Source organism: Lutjanus erythropterus, chromosome 12 (genome assembly GCF_056507025.1).
Source record: "Lutjanus erythropterus isolate fLutEry1 chromosome 12, fLutEry1.hap2, whole genome shotgun sequence".
In the NCBI taxonomy this organism is placed as follows: domain Eukaryota; kingdom Metazoa; phylum Chordata; class Actinopteri; order Lutjaniformes; family Lutjanidae; genus Lutjanus; species Lutjanus erythropterus.
Window position 1 is genome coordinate 15,590,762 of NC_139328.1, and position 20,993 is coordinate 15,611,754.

At 38.1% G+C, this 20,993-nt stretch overlaps 1 protein-coding gene across 1 annotated transcript; it reads left to right on the forward strand.

Moving 5' to 3' along the window:
- Positions 1–594: 594 nt before the first annotated feature.
- On the forward strand, positions 595–20,959 carry tmie (transmembrane inner ear). Its single transcript, XM_084732993.1, has 4 exons — positions 595–1,124; positions 8,575–8,692; positions 10,487–10,636; positions 18,599–20,959. The coding sequence occupies exons 1-4, from the start codon at positions 1,014–1,016 to the stop codon at positions 18,916–18,918; spliced, it is 699 nt and encodes a 232-aa protein (XP_084589119.1). The 5' UTR covers positions 595–1,013; the 3' UTR covers positions 18,919–20,959.
- Positions 20,960–20,993: the final 34 nt, after the last annotated feature.

Sequence of the window (20,993 nt, forward strand, 5' to 3'; positions counted from 1 at the left end):
CTGGACCTTAAAAAAACACACACTTACAATTCATCTGAAAGGGAGGACATTCAGTGCTCAACATTATGATCACCTATAATAATTTTATAAGATGGATTGTATGTTGCTTACGTCTGAACCAATTTGATGGTAAAACCTCATGTGCATCTTTTTATGTTCTTAACTAGGCTGCATATGAATACAAACTGTGTGGCATCCCCCGGCTTAAAAGCTTAAAATTTCGATGCATCACAATCCATTGATAACCGTTTTGTAATCACATCATAGCCCTCTGAATCAGAATCAAATCATGATCTGCCAAGAGATTCCCACCCCTACTTTGACATCACTGCAAACATTACAGAAAAAGATGCAGATTAAACTGGCCACATACCAAACACACTCAAAAACCAAACTGAAAACCTTGAAATAAAAAGAGTTGAATTCAAATGTTTGACTCAATTGTTTTTGCTCTTTCCTTAGGCGAGAGAGTGCTCCTCACACCACACTGAGGAAACAAGGCCGAGAGGATTTTTACACTCCAGATTCTAGACAATAAACAAGATGACGCTCGCAGCCTTTAGCTTCACTGTCCTGCGCAGGCCAACAACCTCATGGTGAACTGTACAGCCCAACCCCCCACACGCTGTGTTAACTGCCTGCCAGGATGAGCTGGCTGTAAACCACACCAGGTCTATTAATTAATTAATGTCCCCAACAGCAGGGCAGGCTTCCTCCTTTGTAGTGGAGCAGTTTCGAGCTGCCTGCAGTGGTGCGACCGCCAGTGTGTCTTTGGGTTCCTGCAGTTTTGTTGGGGAGAAAGGCTGAGGACATAGAGGAGCAGAGCAGCAGAAACACATGTGGATGGGAGGAAGCCGTCAGCACCATAGTAACCATTAATCACCCAGGGCCATTGTGGTCCTGTCCTGTGTACGGCGCCAGTGCAGGCGGGCAGGCAGACAGAGAGAAAGAAGAAGAGAGGAAGAGACAGAGGAAGAGAAGGAGCGAGGGGGCAGGGTGGCTGCAGGGAGAGAATGGTTGGGGATCAGCCTGTGTGTCCACCTCAGCCCCTACTGCGGGGCTGGGGAGCAGTGCTGCTGTCTCAGTGTTTGTCCTCCGTGTTCTCCCAGATCCCGGATCCTGAGGTAAGAGCTGCTGCATCAGCATGTCCTCCACAGGTCTCTCTCCGGAGACGGCTGCAGGTGTTCTGCTGTGGCTTTATGTGATACTGTTTGGTCGCCAGAATTGTTGCTTGCCTTACTTGACGAGGACAGTATGTTGAAACCTGATACATTATGTGGTCTTACATGACCTGCCATACGTGTGTTTAAATGGATGCAAACAGGGGGATGAGTATGACGATTCCTGGTATGACAAGTTGTTTTTGTGCTTTTGAGCTGAAGAGAACAGGGTTACATTGCAGACGATATGATACTAGTGTTCTGACCACAAAAGAGGCAGCTGAAATCTATTTTCTAAAACAAAAAACAGATAATTTATTTACTTTCTATATAGTACATTGTGTAGAAATTCATACCATATTATCACTGACAAAATATTCAAATTACATTACACTAAAAGGAATCATTAGTTGTGGTTATAGACATGTTAGAAACAAACTATAGACAAACCAGACACGACATTATACAATAAATTGCAGATTTAAAACTATAATATTTAACATTTCTGCATTAAAGTGTCTAAAAGAGGTAAACATATGTTATATATGTTGTTGAGTTGTGTACACACATTAGCCCAAATATTTCCAGCAATTTTTAAAAGCTTAATACTTAAAACTTGGGATGCATCAATAACATTATTGTGCATCCATTACTGTGCTCATGTACTTGTACTCTTGTACTCATAAAAGTACTCCAGTACCACCACACACACACACACCACTTTACAAAAAGTAGCTCCTTCAACACAAGCAGTTTGATAAAACATCTAAAAAAACCCCAACAAAACACAGAGTTGCTAATGCTAGCAGTGGGAAAAGCAAAAACAATTTTGCATTCAGAAAGTTACAAACATCTGATGAAAATAAATCATGTTTTTTTAAGTAATTGGAAGACCTGTGATGGCTGGTTTGTATCTGCAAGTACTGAAATGTAAGTACGTGTGCTTGTATGTCCTTTGTTACTGTTTCAATGTGAGAGTGACTCTTAGTGGAAGAAGTAACACATTGTGCATTAGGGAAAAACTGGTCATGACTGAGTAACCCCATAAATCCCATCGATGGGTTTACTCAGAAGCAATGGATAAAATATTGTGTTTATATTTATTAATATGTATTCCATTTGACCCAGTCTTTTACATGTAACCTCCACTGAACTTTGCTCTGCAGCAAACAAACACTTGAGTTTGTTACAGAAGGTCAGAGAGAGCACATGAAACTAAAGACGGCCTCTATCTGGCTGCTTACATGACGCATTCAGAACTTGTAGGAAAAGTGAAGCCAGAGTTGGTGGTAGAAGATGCTTAATGAATAAATATAATTTTGATCCTGTTTATACTGAAGGCCAGATCAAAAGACCTGTATAGTGCTGACGTCATGATCTTGTCACAGTGCTAGCTGGAGACAAAACAAAGGGAAAATTGGAGGCAAACACAGAGCCACATAACCAAACTAAAATGTCATCTTCGTCTGTTGTTGGTGCCAGAATTGAAGAGGTAATGACTCAAAATTGAAGTTTTATCGTATACCAGCAGCTACTGCCAGTCAAAAAAAAAGAAAAAGAAGAAAACTATGGTTAAATGCAATTATATAAAAGCTGGGAGATATGTGTGAGCTGCGACAAAATAAACTAAATTAACTTAATCCAAAATGTCAAAAAAAAAGGACATATCCTCACACCTTCGAGTTTCTCTCTTTTACAGAAGACGAGCTCTAGTTGTCTTGTTAACTCCTTAAAACACATTTCATTTAAATTCGACAGACAGAAACAAAATAAAACTCACCAAAATCATCTTTTTTTTTAACCAATCAAAATAAAACCTTTTTTCACCACAGTAGATGTTGAAATCGACTGCTCCTCCAGGCTGTTTTCCTCACACTTGTCCTCTCGCTCAGTGGGTTTGTACTGTGCTGATGAGTGTGGTGCAGAGCAGGCCTGTCAAACAAAGAAAAAAGAAAACAACTGGCTATGACAAAAAGTCAGAGAAAGCACAGGAATTTTGAGAAACAGCCTCCCTCCAGCTGCTCATACGATGCATTTAGAACTTTCAATAAGTGGGAAAAGTGAAGCTCAAGTTGGTGGAAGATGCTTAATTAATACGTTTTTTATTCTGTTGATACCGAGGGCCAGATCGATAGTTTCAGACTATATACCAGCTCAATACAAATTTAAAAAAATTGGATCTAAGCATCAGGAAAGGCAGAATATAAATACTGTAAGCATGCACATATCCTTTATACAGGGTAGCCTTTTGTAAGTCTTTACTTAGTAATCGGTCCTTTGCTGTTTACAAGTGCATTAACGAAGTATCACAATGCAGATTTTTCTATTTTTAGGTGTTAATCCTCCATCAATTATACTAATCTTTTTTGATTAGGCCCTAAAGATTTTTTTTTGAAGAAAAACTAAAAAGAACTCTTACTTGAGGAAGAATTATGTCGCTGAATGAACATGAACACTGAATGAACAAACCAGCCAACCAACCAACAATATCCAAATACATTTGGGTATATGATGAGGTAACCTGAGGTCAGTGTGCATCTGAGTTTGTTGTTTATTCCACCAAAAGAAAACTTGAGGCTTAAAGCCACTAATCCCGCCACATGAAATGCCCCTCCGGAGGAAAGGACTTAGCATTACATAATCACTCTTGAGGCCAAAATCGTTATTGTATTTAAGAACAGGGCTACATATCTCCATCAACACTAATCCTTCTGTGGGAGTTCCAACAACATGAGTGTACACTGAACTTATTCAGATCATTTTCTTTGCAGCGTCTTTATTCAAGTTCTGCTGCACCTCTTGTGTCCTCCTCAACAGACAAACAGTATCAAGGCTCTTTTTTGGCACGTTGGCTTGTTGAAGCCTATTGGGTCTAACAAACCTGAACAAAGACAACAGGTTATTTTGCCCCGGTGCTGACAGTGTTATGGTAACCTTTTGCAGTGGTTGTCAAACTTTTTCTGGCATGTCACACTTCAGAAGCTGACAAAAATGAACAATGACAGGCGATGCAACTAAAAGAGAAGGAGACAAACAAATTTAATGAAGGTCAGAATGATAGCATCAGCAAACTTTTGTTTGTTTTTTTCCTTGCATAAATCATATTCATTTGACTTTGTTTCACTCTGTATTTTTTCACTGGCCACCCATTCCTCCCCTGCAGTGGCTCTGTGCCACACCAGTGCAGCTCACCCACAGTTTGAAAATGAGCAGCTTCTGCTCATTTTTTGGGTACGTGGATGTAACCACTGTGACCCATTATTTTGTGGACAAGTACTTTAAAGCCTCGAATTTGGCATTTTGACTCTTGCTATCTTGGTTTTTTTTTTGGAGCCAGAAGCATGGATGTCTAAAGGAGATCTGGATACTGTGCCAGAAGCTCCATTCATTCCTATGAAAGTTGTTCAGTGGTGCATGAAGCCAAAAAAGCCACTTCCTGCTGTAAAGAAATTACCAGGATGAATGCATACAGCGCCTTCCTCCGGCCGAGCCAGCTAACTTCTGGTTACACCCTCCACTAAGTAGCAGAGACATTTCTGGAGGTGGGGAATGACGGGGCACTGGTCACCCCTGAAATCTGATTGGTTACTCCAAGTGCCACCTCATTTTCCTCAAATATGATTGGTTATTTCCCCAGTGAGAGGTGGGGCCTTAGTTTTTTCTATGTAGGCTACTTTTAATTTAACATGGTTAATTTCCTTAAATAATAAATCACAAAAATACAAGTATGATGTAGTGTAGAGAATGAATTTAGGAGTCTCACAGCCTGTGACAAGAGGTTCAATGGAAGAACAATTGTCTTTTTGAGGGCTTAAGGAAGACATGATAAACATACTCAAAGGCTCCAAGGACTTCAAAATTTAGAAATAAACAATAAGAAAACACTCTTTACACACAGCAGAAAATCTGTGTTACAACCCCTGAGTGGTGGCTGCTGCAACAAAACTATTTTTATACAGCTTTGTTCTACACCTTGGGACTATAAATCTCCGTCCAGAAGGAGGAAGCTGAAATTAACTGTGAAAAGGGTGGGTGTTGTCATTTAAAATTGAGCTGGTTATCCACTGCAACTGTCTGGCGCACAGGGACACTGGGTTAAGCTGTGACTCACAAATCAGCCCACAAGACCATTAAACAATTTAGTTCAGATAGTTTCCATCCTTTAAAGATAGGTTTTGAAACTATTACACCAAAGAAAGAGATAAAATCGATTCAGTAAAAGCCTCATCATGGCGTGGTGATAGGACAGTTTTTTTCAAATGCCGGTGCTCCTTTTAGCGGATGACTTCACAGTTTCCTTCAGAGTTCAGTTTTGAGTCAATAATTGTCTCAAGATATTTGTAAGACTGCACACATTCCACTGTCTGACCCTAAATGGGATAAATTGTCACTTTTCATGTGGATGTCCAATCAGTGTTGATAGTAAATACTGTCAATTGAAGCGATAAATTCCCCAGTGCGTGCCTTCTCATTCAATATAGCAAAGGAATATTGCTGAGTTCTGCTGCTCACAGAGCCATGCTGGCAGTGACTTCTGACACCCATGTTGCCCTGTATAACCGCCCCAGCCGATAGCTATTGCTTTGTCGGCCAGGACATGGCGTGATGTGACAAAAATACCAATCAAGCACAACCACTGGCTAAGCAAAGGTGCAGACTAGAATCTAAGCTGAAATAGCCTGTAGATCTTCCAGCATCCTGTGTTATCACTGGATGCTGGATGCTGGAGTTCTCCTGCTGCTCACTGGCAGCAGGAGAACTCAGCTTCAGTACAGACCACACTGTGCAATTTATTAAATAATATCCTACTGTCGCTTTGGTCCCTCACTAAGAAACTGCCTCCTCAGCTGAAAGCCTGAAAAAAAAGGTCAAACACAAGGTTAGATGAAAGTCCTGTGTTTAACCCACTCATCCATCACATCTTTCTGTTAATTTACATTTCTTTGTTGCTCTGTATTTTATGCATATATCCTGGAGAAGTCAAAGCTGTTATCAATACACCTGTGTACTTGCATATGCACATTAGGCCACAGCAAGAAGTGCAATTCTTTTATTTTACATTAAAACATTTATCATTACAATGTCCAGATTTCACCTACTATATGGCTTTGGAGAAACTAAATATCAGCTCTTTTTCAACCTACAACTGAACAAATCATCAAAATGTTTAAACAAAATGTGTTGTGACATGCTGATGTTGTAACTACATTTTAGCTGATTGAGGGTGAAAAAGAGGTCATGAATATTCAGCCTAAATATCAAACATTTTTTAACTTGATATCAGTGTTGAAATCCCAGCTGGTGTTCTCTGGGAAAGCAAACTTATTCCGTTTTATGTTTTCATCTTCTGCAGAGCCTCAGTTGTTGGTGTTTACTATCACTGTCTTGGTTTATTCTTAGAGCATTTTTCTATTTCACCACATAATGGTGGTATCAGTGAAAAGAAGCAAATCTAATAAGTATCCATTTTCTGATCCATCACTTGTTGGTTTATAGACTAAAGTATAGAGTTTCCAAAACAACCTTGTATCATCCCATCAAGTGATCAATATACTGTGGACAGGGGGAAATCGTCACTATGATTTATCTGGTAACTGATACTCTGGTGGAAAAGTAGTGATCTGAACCACTCATCTAACACAAAAACACACACAGTTTTTATATTTGATTGTTCCCTAATCCCCCAGCTCTTGGAAGAGATATTTTTAAATGCGAAAAGTGTTTGTTTTGGATGCTATCGATCCAACTTAAGCATCAAAGGATTAGAACATCTAAGACTGTCATGAAGAGAAGCTGGAGACTTCTTGAGCTTCTTGTTACTGTGGAGTTTAAGGGGAGATTCAGGTGGAGACAGAGTCACAGAAACTTTCAGGTTATGTGGGTGTTTGTTTTCATGCAGTGGCTTAAGAAATGATAAAAACCTTTTTTTTTTTACCAGGGCCTTTTGTTTTTTAATTTTTTTGCCAATACCTTGGATTTTCTTTCTGTCAGGAACTGACAAATAATTAGATAATAAATTAAATAAATATATCAACCATTATAATAAAACGTGGTTGTATAAACATGTTAGACAGATTTTGCTGAAAGGAGACTGAAATGGTCATTGAGCATTTTGGTTATGTGGCTCTTGTGATAACTGGGTTAGGGCTCTAGTAAACTAAAGAAAATCTTGGTCAATTGAAATGACCTGCTTTTCAACCAAACAACTGATTAATGGGGAAATGTTATCTCTAAATCAGCCACAGTGTACTGAGTGACTCTATCTGCTAGTCTTAATGGGTGCTAATGTTACATAACCTTGCTATGCACATGGATTCCTGCATGTCCATCAGGTAACTTTGATGTTACATACAATAGCAATGCAAACGCACACATGACATGACATTCTGTGTGCAAGCAAAGCTAATGCTAACACAGCTTATGCTGCAGTATAAATTTCCACAAAAAGCAACATGAAGCAGCAGTCACTGACATCCACCCTACTATTATTACTATCATTGTTTAGCTGCCTTCAAATTTGGGCTTAACAGTCACACAGTTGCTCTTGACTGTCCCTTAATATTACAACATCAATCCAACATCACCCCAACCTGTAGGCATTGCCACATTAGCAACATACTAACACCAAATTCAACAGGATAACCTAATAAACACCAAAGAAAATAACAACATGGCAAAACTTACAGTTTTCAGCTTTGAAGTTGCATCATAGAAAGTTGGTATTGATCCATCACTGAGTTTCAGCAGTTTCAGCCCTCAGTAAAATCCGGACGTGTTTTCATCCAAAATAAACTTTTTATCCACTCAGCTCTCCTGTCCTGTGAGGTTGGGGGCCAATGCAGCGATTTGTGCTGATTCTTTGACATGCTGTCAATTAGTTTGTGGCCGAGTTAATGTTCAGAAAATGTCCTATCACTCAGAAATAAAATAGATGAGGTCTGCATATGTCCCTCCACTGACAATAATGGATTGAGAAGCTTCTCTGCTTATTAAAGTAACACCAGCTACTGTCGTACCAATGAGAATTTGGTCAAACAAGAGCATACCAACCAACCAATTAGAAGTTGTCAGACTTAGACCGGTGATTAGGGATCAGCGGTGGTGTTAGAGTCGGTGATCTGTGCCCTTTAGATGACCTCAGACTCTTTTTATATGTTAATGTATGACCATAATATGCATGTTAGACTCAAACAGAGTTCATAATTAATTCATTTTCACTTTAAGTCAGATCTTAGACTAATTATTTTACTGACAAACTAAACCGCCAAAACATCAAAGCACCACACGAAGACCTGAGCACAATTCTTGGATCTTGAGTTACTCTAACAACTTGTTTACTCCTTGTTGTAAAACCGCTCACTGCTGTGGAGGTTTCTAATTAAAAAAATAAATGTTGTCTCTTTATTTTCCACAGCTTTTACCCACAGATCCCCCAAAGAAACCGGACCCTGTCACCTCAGAGACTGTTGTTTTCTGGGGGCTGCGATTATGGCAAGTCATCGGCATCTTTGCGGTGTTTGTTTTAGCAGTTGGTCAGTACATCTCATGAAATCAGTGTGTTGTCACCTTTGCAAACCCTTCTTTGATACGCAGCTATCTTGAGAAATAACTGCAGGCCAAAGATGCAATTATGTGATTATCAAGCACAGTGTGATTAGTGGTAATTACACTGATATTATGTCAGGAAAGAGAGGTGTTTTCAGGGGCGCGTCAACCAAGTAACAACAGCCACTGCAGAATGAGGAGGAGAGACTCATTAAATGGCTTCATTGTAGGTTTAGGTTTAAAATGCAGATGTTGTTTCTAAATCTGAACCAACAAACCAGAGTCCAAGGTGATCATATAGGCATTTGGTATTACTTTATGATTTGTTACAAAACTGACTGAGGATCTTTAGCCTAGGTTTTCGGTCAGTTCAGTCAAATTAGGCAAATACTCTCACACTTGCCTCTAGTGAGATAAATGTGGTCTCATTTTGATATTTTAAATCTATGAGTTCAACAAGAGAAGTTAATAGAATCTGTTTTTTGTGCTCAAAGGACTAAAAACTGTATTTTAACGAGTTCCCAAGTAATCTTTATGTACTACAATGTATGATTAGTATACTTGTTAGTGTGTAAATTGTCCCACGTTTTAGTTTATAAAAGTGTACTTGTAGTATAAGAGTAGTTAACTTAAGTAATATAAAAGTAAAGTAAATAGTTAAATAGTAAATAGTTTACACCTAAGTTTTAATTTGTACTGCTACTATACAGTGAACTTACAGGTATTCTGTTAGTTTACTTGTTATATACTTCTAGCTCATTTTTTATTTTATGAAAGTATACTTAATGGTGTACTGTAAGTAAACTTATTTATGCTTTTAGTTTACTTTTGATGTAATAGTAGTCAAATTTGTAGTTTATGAAAGTATACTTTAAGTGTACTTTAAGTGTAAGAGAGTAGTAAACTTTGAGTATGCAGCTAGTTTACATCAAAGTTTTATTTTGTACTGCGACACTGTGAACTACACTACAAGTGAACATATTGGTATACTATTAGTTTACGAGTTATAGCCCACTGTTTAGTTTACAGAAGTATACCTGTATGTATACTTTCTGTAAACTACTAGTTTAATAGATTTTATACTGCAAGTATACTTGTAAGATTACTGTAAGTGAACTTAACAAAAAAATTATTTAGAGTAACATTGAGACATTACTTCAACTTCTTGGTGGCACTATAGAGGAAAAGTCAGAGGATCACCAAAGTCATTCAAATTCAACATCTGGAAACAATGAATGTCTACAAAATTTGACTTGATAATTGAAAACTTCGACCTACTGGGAAAAAAAAGTCAGGAGAGCACCAAAGTCATAAAATTTAATGTCAGTACAGACATTAGTTGTAGGCTTACTGACTGCCATTCTATTCCTAGAACCTCAACACTATGGCTGACACAGAATCAACAGTAAAGTCTTGTACATAAACAATATCTTCATTGCTCTGGATAATCCACAGACCTCGCTGTCAACAGTTTTCAAGGAGAGGATTTAGAGAGTAGAAAGTAGTTCCAACAAGTACTGCTCATAGTGATGTCTGTGGATTGTCTGGAATGACAGAAATATTATTTCTGTAAGAACTGCAGAACTGTTATTCAATTTTGTAAATGTCATTTCTAACTGCTGTGGGCGCTGCAAACAGGCAGAAATCTCAGAGATGGCTATCTCAAGAACTGGGCAAATAAAACTTGTGTTGTAATCTGAATTGTGTGTAATATGCTGCAATTATCGACATGTGTCCTTCAAATAAACTCCATGTGTCCATGTTTCTACCCTCTCTTTCAGTCATCACTCTGTGTTGTATATTCAAATGTCGAATCCCGAGAACCAAAAAGGAAATCGAGGCACGGCACGCGCAAAGACAGGCTGCCAAGAAATACGCCAACACGTTAGAGACAGTGCCACCTCTGAATGAGCTGACTGAGATCCCAGGATGTAAGTACCTCTCGTAACTTACCAGTATTAATATCACTCTGTTAAAGTGCTAATATTAACAAGCTCTGATGTCCGATTTTCTGGAATGTTTGCGGCTAATTTGATTGTACGTTGTGCCACCATTTCTTTTAAATCTCTGCTTTAAGCTGCAACTTCAAATGCTGGTGGCTGCATACAGAAGTGATACATTTAAGTCCTGTGATATTAATGAACTGCACAGAGTACATTATATCCCCTGTGACAGCTTTACACTAAAGCACAACTTAAAAACCTGAAAAGCAGAAGATATAACTGCAGTGAGTCCATCTCTCTGTGGTTGGAGAGCTACTGATGTGAATTTATTACCAGAATTACATTTTTGCAAATCTGCAGGGTGTTACATGGCTCTTGGTTGTTGTAGTCCCACTTTTTGATTAGGGCTAAGAGGACAGCTGTCTTTTTATATAACTTCTTCTCTAGGGCAGCTTTAATTTCTTAAATTTTTACTGTCACCTCCTTTCATCTCACATGTTCCCATCTCAGTGTGCTGCACTTGTTTCAATTCTTCTGCTCTGTTTTCTGCTCTATTATACTAAATTTCCTTCTCTTCTCTTCTCTTCTCTTCTCTTCTCTTCTCTTCTCTTCTCTTCTCTTCTCTTCTCTTCTCTTCTCTTCTCTTTGCTTCTCTTCTCTTCTTTTCTTCCAGCGACCCCAGATGCTTCTTCTGCAGTACAGACAGTCTCTGAGCAGGTTCAAAGTCAAAGCGCTAACAACAGCCAGCTGTCAGTATCTAGGGTCAGCGAGGAGCACCCCAGCTCCCTCACTTTGTCAGAGACGGGATGACTTTTCTTCTTTCTCACCTTTCCTATTCTTTCTTATTGGCCAAGTGACTTTAAGAAATACGGTGTATACATCGGGGGCCACTGTAAAAGTCTCCTTCATGCATCTCAACAGCCATCTGTCCTGCAGTCAGTCAATCTGGTCTTCCTTAAATGCTATTGCTGGAAATATAAATATCTCATGAAAATGCTCACCACATCACAGTTGAAATTTGTAGCCAGAAAACAGAGCACAATTTGAATTTTCCGATCTAAAAATATTTAGAATCTTGTTTGGTAGGGGAGTGTATAACACCAGTAATTGTATGCAGTTGAAAATGAAACTTTTATTGTGGCTACAAAATACAGATTGTACTGCTTCTGCAAACTTCATTTCTTTTGGACTGCTGAACTTTTGTAGTTTATACTTTTGTATTTTTGTGAGGCTCTCTTCTTTCTTATGGCCTAGATCTTTTTAATATAGATGCACATATTTTGCTTCATGCACGTTTGCATGAACATATCAAGAGAAATATTGAGGAAATTGAAGTAAAAAACACTGTCTATACATCAGTAGACACTGTAGAAGTCCTCTTCATGCATAACACCCATCTATTCTAATTCTACTAATGGAAACTCAAGCAAAGACAAATACATCTTCCATTCAAATGCTTACCAAATCACTTTTAAAATTTATAGCCAGAAAAATTTGAATTTTAAAATCTAAAAGTATTTCAAATTTTGCTTGATAGTAGAGTTGTAGTACAGCAATAACTGTGTGCAGTAGAAATGAAACTTTTAATGTGGCTACAAAACACAGATTGTACTGCTTCTGCAAGAGGGTGTTTACATGCTCAAGTATCCTGATTATGAGGCTTGTCCTGGTTTTGACATCAAAAACCTGTTATTCATTACCTTTTATAAGTGATTCTAGCAGTACATTTGATCATCTCCCCGACTATTACCACATCCTTGAAAAATCTGACAAATAAATATATAAAAGTATCCTTCAGTTGTATGGAATAATCTTGGTGCATTATGTTTGCAAAACATAACCAGGACACTAGAGCACATGTAAAAGTACTCTGATTTATTTAGGGCAGCTAGACTTTTGTATTTTTGTGAGGCTCTCTTCTTTCTTGAGGCCTAGATCTTTTTGATATAGATGCATGTATTTTGCTTCATTCTTATTTGCATAAAAAATGTTAAGAGAACATAATTTCGATAATATTGGAAATTGTGAGGAAATTACTACTGTTATAAAGAGCATAAAGTGTTCTGAGATGACTTTGTTATGATTTGGCACTATATAAATAAAATGGACTCAACTTGACTGTAAGCAGTGGAAACGGTGATGCATGCAGCATGTCTGTTTGTACTTTCTATGTGCCTGGTTGCTTTCTGATTAGCTTTGAATGAAGGAAATCATTCACACTATCTCCTGCTAGTGTAAATTAAATATGATCACTGATGTCAGCAAACCCTGGTCTCATCTGTGATTAAATCTCTTGTTTTTCCTCTTTCTCTCTGGATTTTGGTCGGTTTCCTTGCATGTATCCGTCGTCTCAGCTGCTTAGCTCTGTGGCTTTTTCAGGTTAAGAAAAATGACAGATAGGGACTGACATCTGTCTTGTCCTGTTCCTCTCGATGGTATATTATGCAGCCATGTGCACAAATACATTCATTGGTTATTGTGTAATTAATTATGGGAGAAAAAGCATCGAGCTGTCAATAAGTTTTTTCTTGCATGATAACTGTGTCAAATAAGATCACATGGTAAATCCACTGTGGTGAGAGCATCCATATCTCCAGTGTCACCACAGAGAACTGATATGATGTGCACTGGAGTAAAAGCTCTTCCGTGACTGTATAACCAATCAACCATGTGGTGGGGAGAGCTGGGGGCTGAAAGGGAGGTACACTGACTGCAGCCATTATGAAGAGCGAGGTTAGCTGCTCTCAACCATGAAGTGAAAACAAACCTACTGTAATGTTTGCTTCTGGATTAACTAAGGAGGAGGGCAACATAAATGTACAATATGCAAACTGCTGCTTTTCTCCAATCATGTTTACAGTACACTGAGATGAAACATGCAATAATAGTCTACAGAGTCTTGCAGAGAAATGTGCTGTTGAATGTTAAAGGGATAGTTCAGATTTTTTGAAGTGGGGCTGTATGAGGTACTTAATAGTCAGTGTATTAGCTGTAGTTGCTGGCAGCTGAAACACTCCCTGTTTGGAGACCAGGATGGCAGCTATGCAATGTACTACCGTGGACAGGGTTAGAAGAAAAATGTATTTAGCCACCTAGGAAAAGTCCCACCCAAAGAAATCAACATCAGTTTAAGTGTACACTGTATTTAGAATATTTTCAAAGGTTTACCTTGCCGTCAGACAGCCTTTTCTGATGGGAAACCACCATTATAGAAGCCAAACGCAATTGTCAAAAACATTCATTTTACCTCGCAGGAAACGAGTTTCTAGTCCACCACTGGCTCCAATGATCAGTTTATTTGTGTTGTTGTGTGACTTTTGTGAATTTGAACCAATCTTTTAAAGCATAGAAGTCACTCAACAATATAAACAAACTAACAGATCAGGGCAATGGTAGACCAGCAACCCCCAAGTCCTCCAAGGTAAAATGACTGTGGAGTTTGGACGCTTTGGAGAGAGTGATATTTGGCTTATATAACAGCAGTTTCTTGTCAGGAAAGGCTGTCCAATGGCGAGGAAAAGTGGTGAAAATATTCTACATATAGTGTCCAAACTGATATTGAATTTTAAAGTTTGCTTTTTTGGGGGTGTCTTACGGACGTTTGGCCGCTGACTCTCTCCAGTACATGGCTTAGCTTCCTGTGCAGGAACTCCTGTTGCTTTTCTTCAGGGGTAGTGCCAACCAATACTTTTGTAAGTTTCTTTTTAAAATGGGGGCTTGATTATGCAAAGCAACAGTACTCTTATGAAATGATCTTCCGGAGCAGTCTGCAATATCCAACACAATTTAGCAGTTAATTAAATGTTACAAATTCAGATCAAGAAATTCCCACTCTTATCTTCTGGGATATGTGCATGAATATATTTTTACACCTAACATAAGCTTATTAAATCTGTTCACATATGTGCAGAAGGATAAAAAGGATTTTGACTTTGTGTTAAAGTAAATTCACCAAGTTTTTGCACGATTTGGATGAATAACATTTTCCATTAAGAATTTATCTGCACCTCTATTACCACATACTTACGAGCTGTTAAAAGCATCTGGAACGAAATATGAGAAAAGAAAGCTGTGAGCCTTTCTAGTTTCACAGCCAATATCTGTTGCAAACACACTTAGAGAAAGAGAAGGAGGGATTAAAGGCTCATATCATCTCTCCATCTCCCTCACAAGCGCTCACACAAACATTGAATAAATACAGTGACTGAAAAGGCGTAGTTGTGAATCTGCTCCTCGGATCTGCAATCTATGAAAATGAAGACGTTCTCAGTGCCACCAGACAGCTGCAGCAGTTGTTGTAACAACTCAACTCACACATCTGTCCCCTATAACTCCAAAAGGGTGGCAAGGAAAAGGTCACTTGAGGTTCACAGCATGTCGACTGATGAGTGACGGACTTGCGAAAAGGAATTTGGTCTGGTTAAAAGTCCTGCTTTGTTCCTCAGGACGCATTATCTGTGATATCAGTGAAACAGTTTGTTGCTAACAGAAACATGAGATTACATTTACAATTTTGACTATTTTTTTCCGCAGTCGGACTGAACTGTGATTTTCTTTTAAATGCCACAATGTCAAAATGCCCTCAAGTTTTATCAAAACTTTCACCGGCGTTAGCTCAGCTGAACTTTTGACATTTATCGGTGGTGTGAAGGCCAAGGCCTTTTGTCGAAGGCAATGTTAACCTTTAATTATTCCACTACACAATATGTAAAGAACAAGACACATGGGCAAAAAGGCACCACGACTCAACACTGTAAAAGCAAAGAAGTTGACAAAACTAAAACTTTCAAGGCAACTAGAATTTTGAGCCCAAAATCAAACTCTTAAAGGAGCAATATGTAGCAATTGTGTCTGCAAAAATGAGTACTGCTGTCCAAATTGCAAGTTGGAGGTTTCTAAAACTCATGGTTTCAAATTTACTTAAAGAATAAAAGTAAATTATCTCAACAAAAGATCATAGGTCAGCAAAACTTTGTTTAGTTTATTTCAAAACATATGAGTTTGAGTTTGATTAAAAACTCAAAAATCTAGTGAAGGCAGTTGCCTTGAAATTATTTTTTTTCTCAACTCTTTTTTTCACCAAAACTGGAGCAACGTCTGAGTCTGAGACACATCTGGCTTTTTAAAATCTGATATTTAATTACAGCTCTTCATTTAACCGTCACCAACACAGACTTTAAACCAGCACAGAGCACATTTGTGTCAAGTTTTGTCAAACTCAAATGGGTACATAGGCTAAGGAAACAAGAGAAAGAGGCAGCAGACAAACGTTTATGTGTGGAAGAGAAATGCATGAAGGATAAGAGCAGAAGACTGGTTCAGAATTCAGTCAAAAAACACAAGGAAATCTGTACACAGACTTCTGATGGTTGGTTGATTATTTTAAGTCAGCTGGATTCACCCAGCGCAGTAAAAGACACGACTAAAATAATGTCAGGTTTACTCTGACCCCCTCCGGCAGCTTTTAACATTTGGTGTGTGTTTGCCATTCAGTTTCTTGGCCTTTGTGTTTGTGTATCCAGTGTTGCTGCAATATTTGCTGCTGGGAAAACATACAAAAAAAAGGAGAGAAAAAAAGAAAGAAAAAACAAGCAAAAAAGCAAGAAGCTGTATTTGGCCACAACTGGAATTTTGTTTTATGTAATTTTCACAGCTTTTAAACAATAGTTGCTGATGTTTCTTGCCGATCCATACATGTAATTTAATAACTCTCATATGAGGCTGTTAGATGTTTTTCAGGGGGATCTGTGGGACCCAATTAGCTTAGTGTGATTTTAATTTAGAGATACATCTTTCATGTGGAAAAGCTGTCTGTCAAATCTGATGCCTGAAAGAAAAGGCAGTGTGCTCGATGTTCTGAGGGATTAATTGAAAACATAGGGTAGAGCGAGAAACTATTTATTTTCTTCTGTTTTCATGAAATTACAAATACAAAAAACAAACAGTATAAAACAAAACAAAGCAAACACAGTTAAGTGAGGAATACGTAGATGTATAAAAGGAGGAGGCTGCAGGGTCTATTTTGCATCAGCTGTAAAGATTAGAAGCTTTTGAACTTTAAGATTATCTTTGCATATATAGTTTTTGGTGTTATAAGGCAGGTTTGGGGATATTTGCTGCAAAGAAAATGCACTTTTGGGGAGCAATAGTTTTGATATTTCGGGAATTTCTGCTAGTCCAATATAAGATTAATGTAACTCTCATATCTGTCCATGGAACAAGTAACTATAGACAGCACAAAGTTATCTTAAACCCCTTTCACACAGTCTGTCTCTTAAATGTTCAGGAACATTTCCTGCATGGGTGAATGGGAGAAGGAATCAATAGTCAGGGAAATTTGTTCCTCTAATTTCAGGGAAAATGCCTGTAAGTGCAATATACACTGAGCTTTATTGTGAAAGAGCAGCCTCACCATGATTGAAGGCTCATATTGCAGGAAATGGCATGTTTCGGTGTATATGAAATACACATACATCCTCTTCTCTGCCACCATCCACTAGCTGCCTATGATTACAGTCATTTACTGTCCCTGGCCCCATCTATTCCAGCATTGCTATAGCATATATGAAAAGGTGCAAGACTGAAATGTTCCTGAATGAAGCCGCATGTGTGAGTGGTTCCTTAAAAGGTATCCCAGTTTTTCACAGGGAACTCTGCGTGAAAAAGCTTTTAGATGAGCATAAAGACTGGAAATGGGGGGGAGGACTGCTAGCCTGGTTCTGTCTGAAAGTAACAAACCCCACCTAACAGCATCTGAAAAGTTCACTTGCTAACATGCTGTGGCTTGTTCACATAATAGCAACAAAACCTAAGTTGCGGCCAGGAGCAGTAACTTCCTGCAGTTTTGTTATCACTGTGAAATCTCCGCTAGCTGTCTGCTGTCAGCAAATCTCCGCCAGCTGTCTAACTCCCCTGAAACCACAACTTACCGTTTTAAAACCAGATATGCAAATATTTTAATAAGTGAGTTTTAGAGGTGCTGATAGGTGGGTTTTGTTACCCATGGATAGAACATTTTTTTCCCTTTTCCTGTCTTTATGATAAACTAAGCTAACCGGACACTAATTTTAGACTAATGTTGTCTCCCGCCATTTAGCGCAGTAAAAGCTCCCTAAAAAATCTGATTGTCTTATCTGTCTCTGGAGGCAGGTCTTACACACATACCAAAGTTTGACAACTTTAGAACTAATTGTTTTGGAGAAATCTTGAACAAAAAGCAAGTACACATGGTGTCCAGATTACCTTCGGACAAAGTGACTCTGTAAATGTGTAAATCTCTTCAAAAAGTCAAAACATGCAAAAAGTAACAAAATATTCTGAGGCCTGAAGAATGTCCGTTTGCTGCTGAGTGGTCATGTACACTGTAAACCCTTCCCCCCACACTTTGCTCAATGTTTATTAGTGCATGTTGGAAATTCAAGTTGATTCGACTAATTAAAATAAGGCGGATCCAAGGACGACATAAATATATTGCTCATGACCTGGAAGTATTTATTTATAGAATTTGTGAGAAAAGGTCAAATGTCCAGAATACAGTGATGACTATTCCTTTAAGCTCAAAAGAGATATGAGTAAATATTAATGTAATTGTATTTGCTACTTAAATGTACCTTTCACCAGCCTTAATCTGGAGACATTCATCCTCGCTACCTCTGTCAGCCCGGGGTGTCGCCTCCTGAATAATAATGAGAAAAACATTTTGCCTCAAAAGTGACTGTAAACTTTTGTTTTCCATTTCTCACCCAGAGAGCACTTCAGACAACGTCATTAAAAGAATAAATAGATCATGCTTATTAGAACAGATGTGCTTCATTACACGCAACCTACTCAGCCCGGCATTCTGTTGTTTTAAATTCTCCTTTCCAATTAGTGTTAAAGGATGGACCCTGATGATACCTAATGCTGCCATGAAGCCGCTGACCTTTTTTTCTCCCTTTTGTTTTCCTGCAGCTGCAAAAGCAGAAGAAAATGAGGAGGTGACAACAGTCTCCGGGAAAGTGGACGGCGACAAAGGAGAGAAGAAGAGCAAGGAGAGCAAGAAAGAAGGCAAAGGTGCCAAAGAGGGGAAAGGAGATGAAAAGGATGCATCAGCAAAGAAGAAGGGTGAAAAGGGCGGTGAAAAGGAAGGAAGCAAGAAAGAAGGCCGTGAAGGGAAAGGGAAGAAATCTGGAGAGAAGGGAGACAGAGGGGAAAAGGGAGACAAAGGAGAAAAAGGAGAAAAAGGAGGCAAAGGAGGTGGCAAAGGGGGAACTAAGAAAGCTCAAAAGTGAACTCTGCCCTCCATCGATAAACACTACAAATGATGAATTCATATTTTTCACAAACATTTTTCGCAAACATTTTATGCATTATTTTTTCTATAATGAAATTTGTATCATATTATATTTAAAATAAACTGCCTTATATATGAGAAAATACACAATTTGTCTATTTTCAAAACCACAAAAGTTGCAAGAATATCAGAGTACAGTAAAATTATACATTTATTGTCTTATTCACAATTCACTGATGAACATTAGAGACCAGAAAACATCTTCCTATTTACTCCAAGTTTACACTGATATCTACAACGTGCCTACATCACCACAGAGTGATGAGAAGATGAGATGTGTCTTTAGCAAACACTGCCCACATACCGAATCTAAAGTATGAAGACCAATGTCGACTCCACTGAGTACATTTCGGCACAAGATAAATAAAAAGACAATGAAAACACATTTTATACTTCCATGAGAGGTATTTGAAAACAATGAAATACAACATTAGCTCTATGATTATTGGCCTTACTGTACACTTGATTCCAAAACACAATCATTTTACAGGATACAATCAGAACAAAATACTGTATTATAGCAGATTAAAGTGCTCAAATGTAATTTTCCTTTTTTTTTTAATAAAAGATTTTCATGCTCTTGATACCAGCCACCTTTTTAATGAAAAACTGTCTGGATTACATAACAGTAACATAATGTTTACTTGCCCAGCGGGAATTAGAGGGAAGCCAGATTGAATATGAAGAGCAACCAGCTCAGTCAACTGCATTTTTAAATATTGTACAAACTATAACTGTGCTCCTGAATGGGCTACAAATTCAGAATAAAGTTTCAAGAGAGAAATGCAATAAATACCAGCTAAAAGAATCCAGTTAAATATGAAAAATTCGGACATGACAGTAAGATGCTGCGTTATCAAATGACAAAGGTTTCTCTCAAGCTCGGTCTTTTCCTTCTTCCATCACTGTGGCCTGCAGCCATCCGTGATGAGTGCTGTAGTCAATCCACTCAGCTATTTGCAATAATGACCAATCCCCATGGAAATGTTCACTTTTGGTCCAATTTGAATCGACAAAGGACCAGAATGCACTGCTCAGAGTTCCACTGCTAATTGTTCAAAAATGCAGAGGTGTCTGACCTGCTGTCAAAAACAGCTGGAAGTTGTTTGGCTTAAATGAGTGCTGAGAATGTTTAATATCTGAATTAATTAATTTTAATATTTAATTAGTAATTTTCATTTTTAATAGCTATTGCAAGGTAATAGTTTTTCTATATTTTTTATTGCTATGAAAAGACCAAAACCCTCAATGTGCTGGTCCATTTCTCAGTACTTTCTGTTCTCCAAAAACCCATTTGTATCCAAATCTTTGAAAAAGAGTGCCAGGCATTTAATTTCATTTAGAAAAAAACAGCAGGGCAGCAGCTTTTAGTAAAGGTTACTGAAACATGAGTAAAGATTGGTTCATATGATAGGCAGTGACGTGGTGTAAATGTGACAAGCTGTGCAATGTTCTGAAACATAGGTGGAGACTTTTACTCACAAGCATCACACTGGTTAAACCGTTCGTTCTTAATTATTTACACAACTTCAAAACAGTCACCCAGAGCCCTTAAGATTGGAAACACTCATGGTAGTGATTATTATTTATTTTGTTTTGTTTTCTCCTTGTTTTTTTTTAGTAGTTTTTGGGCCATGGCACGGAGGAAAAAGCTGTATCAGAAAATACTTAAAGGTCAGTTTATCGATTTCTTTTGGTCTTTTCATAGGATTTCCTAACTATAAGAAAAAATAGAATATTACTAGTCGTATTTTTAAATATCTGCTCATTTGGAAACTAGAGAAGACCATTTGTAAAGCTGTCGGCTTTATTTTAAAGTAATCCCAAGTAAAATCTGCTGGATGTAAGCAGTACAAACTGGAACATAATCTTTTGAGACTGAGTGAAAGCACACACCTTAATGCATCAATCGTCATGAGATGGAGCAGAACTGGGGATCAGGGAATTGGGAGCATAATTCAGTCAGAGTGAAGTCACCAAATGAAAATAACAAGAGGGACAAGAGAGATTTCC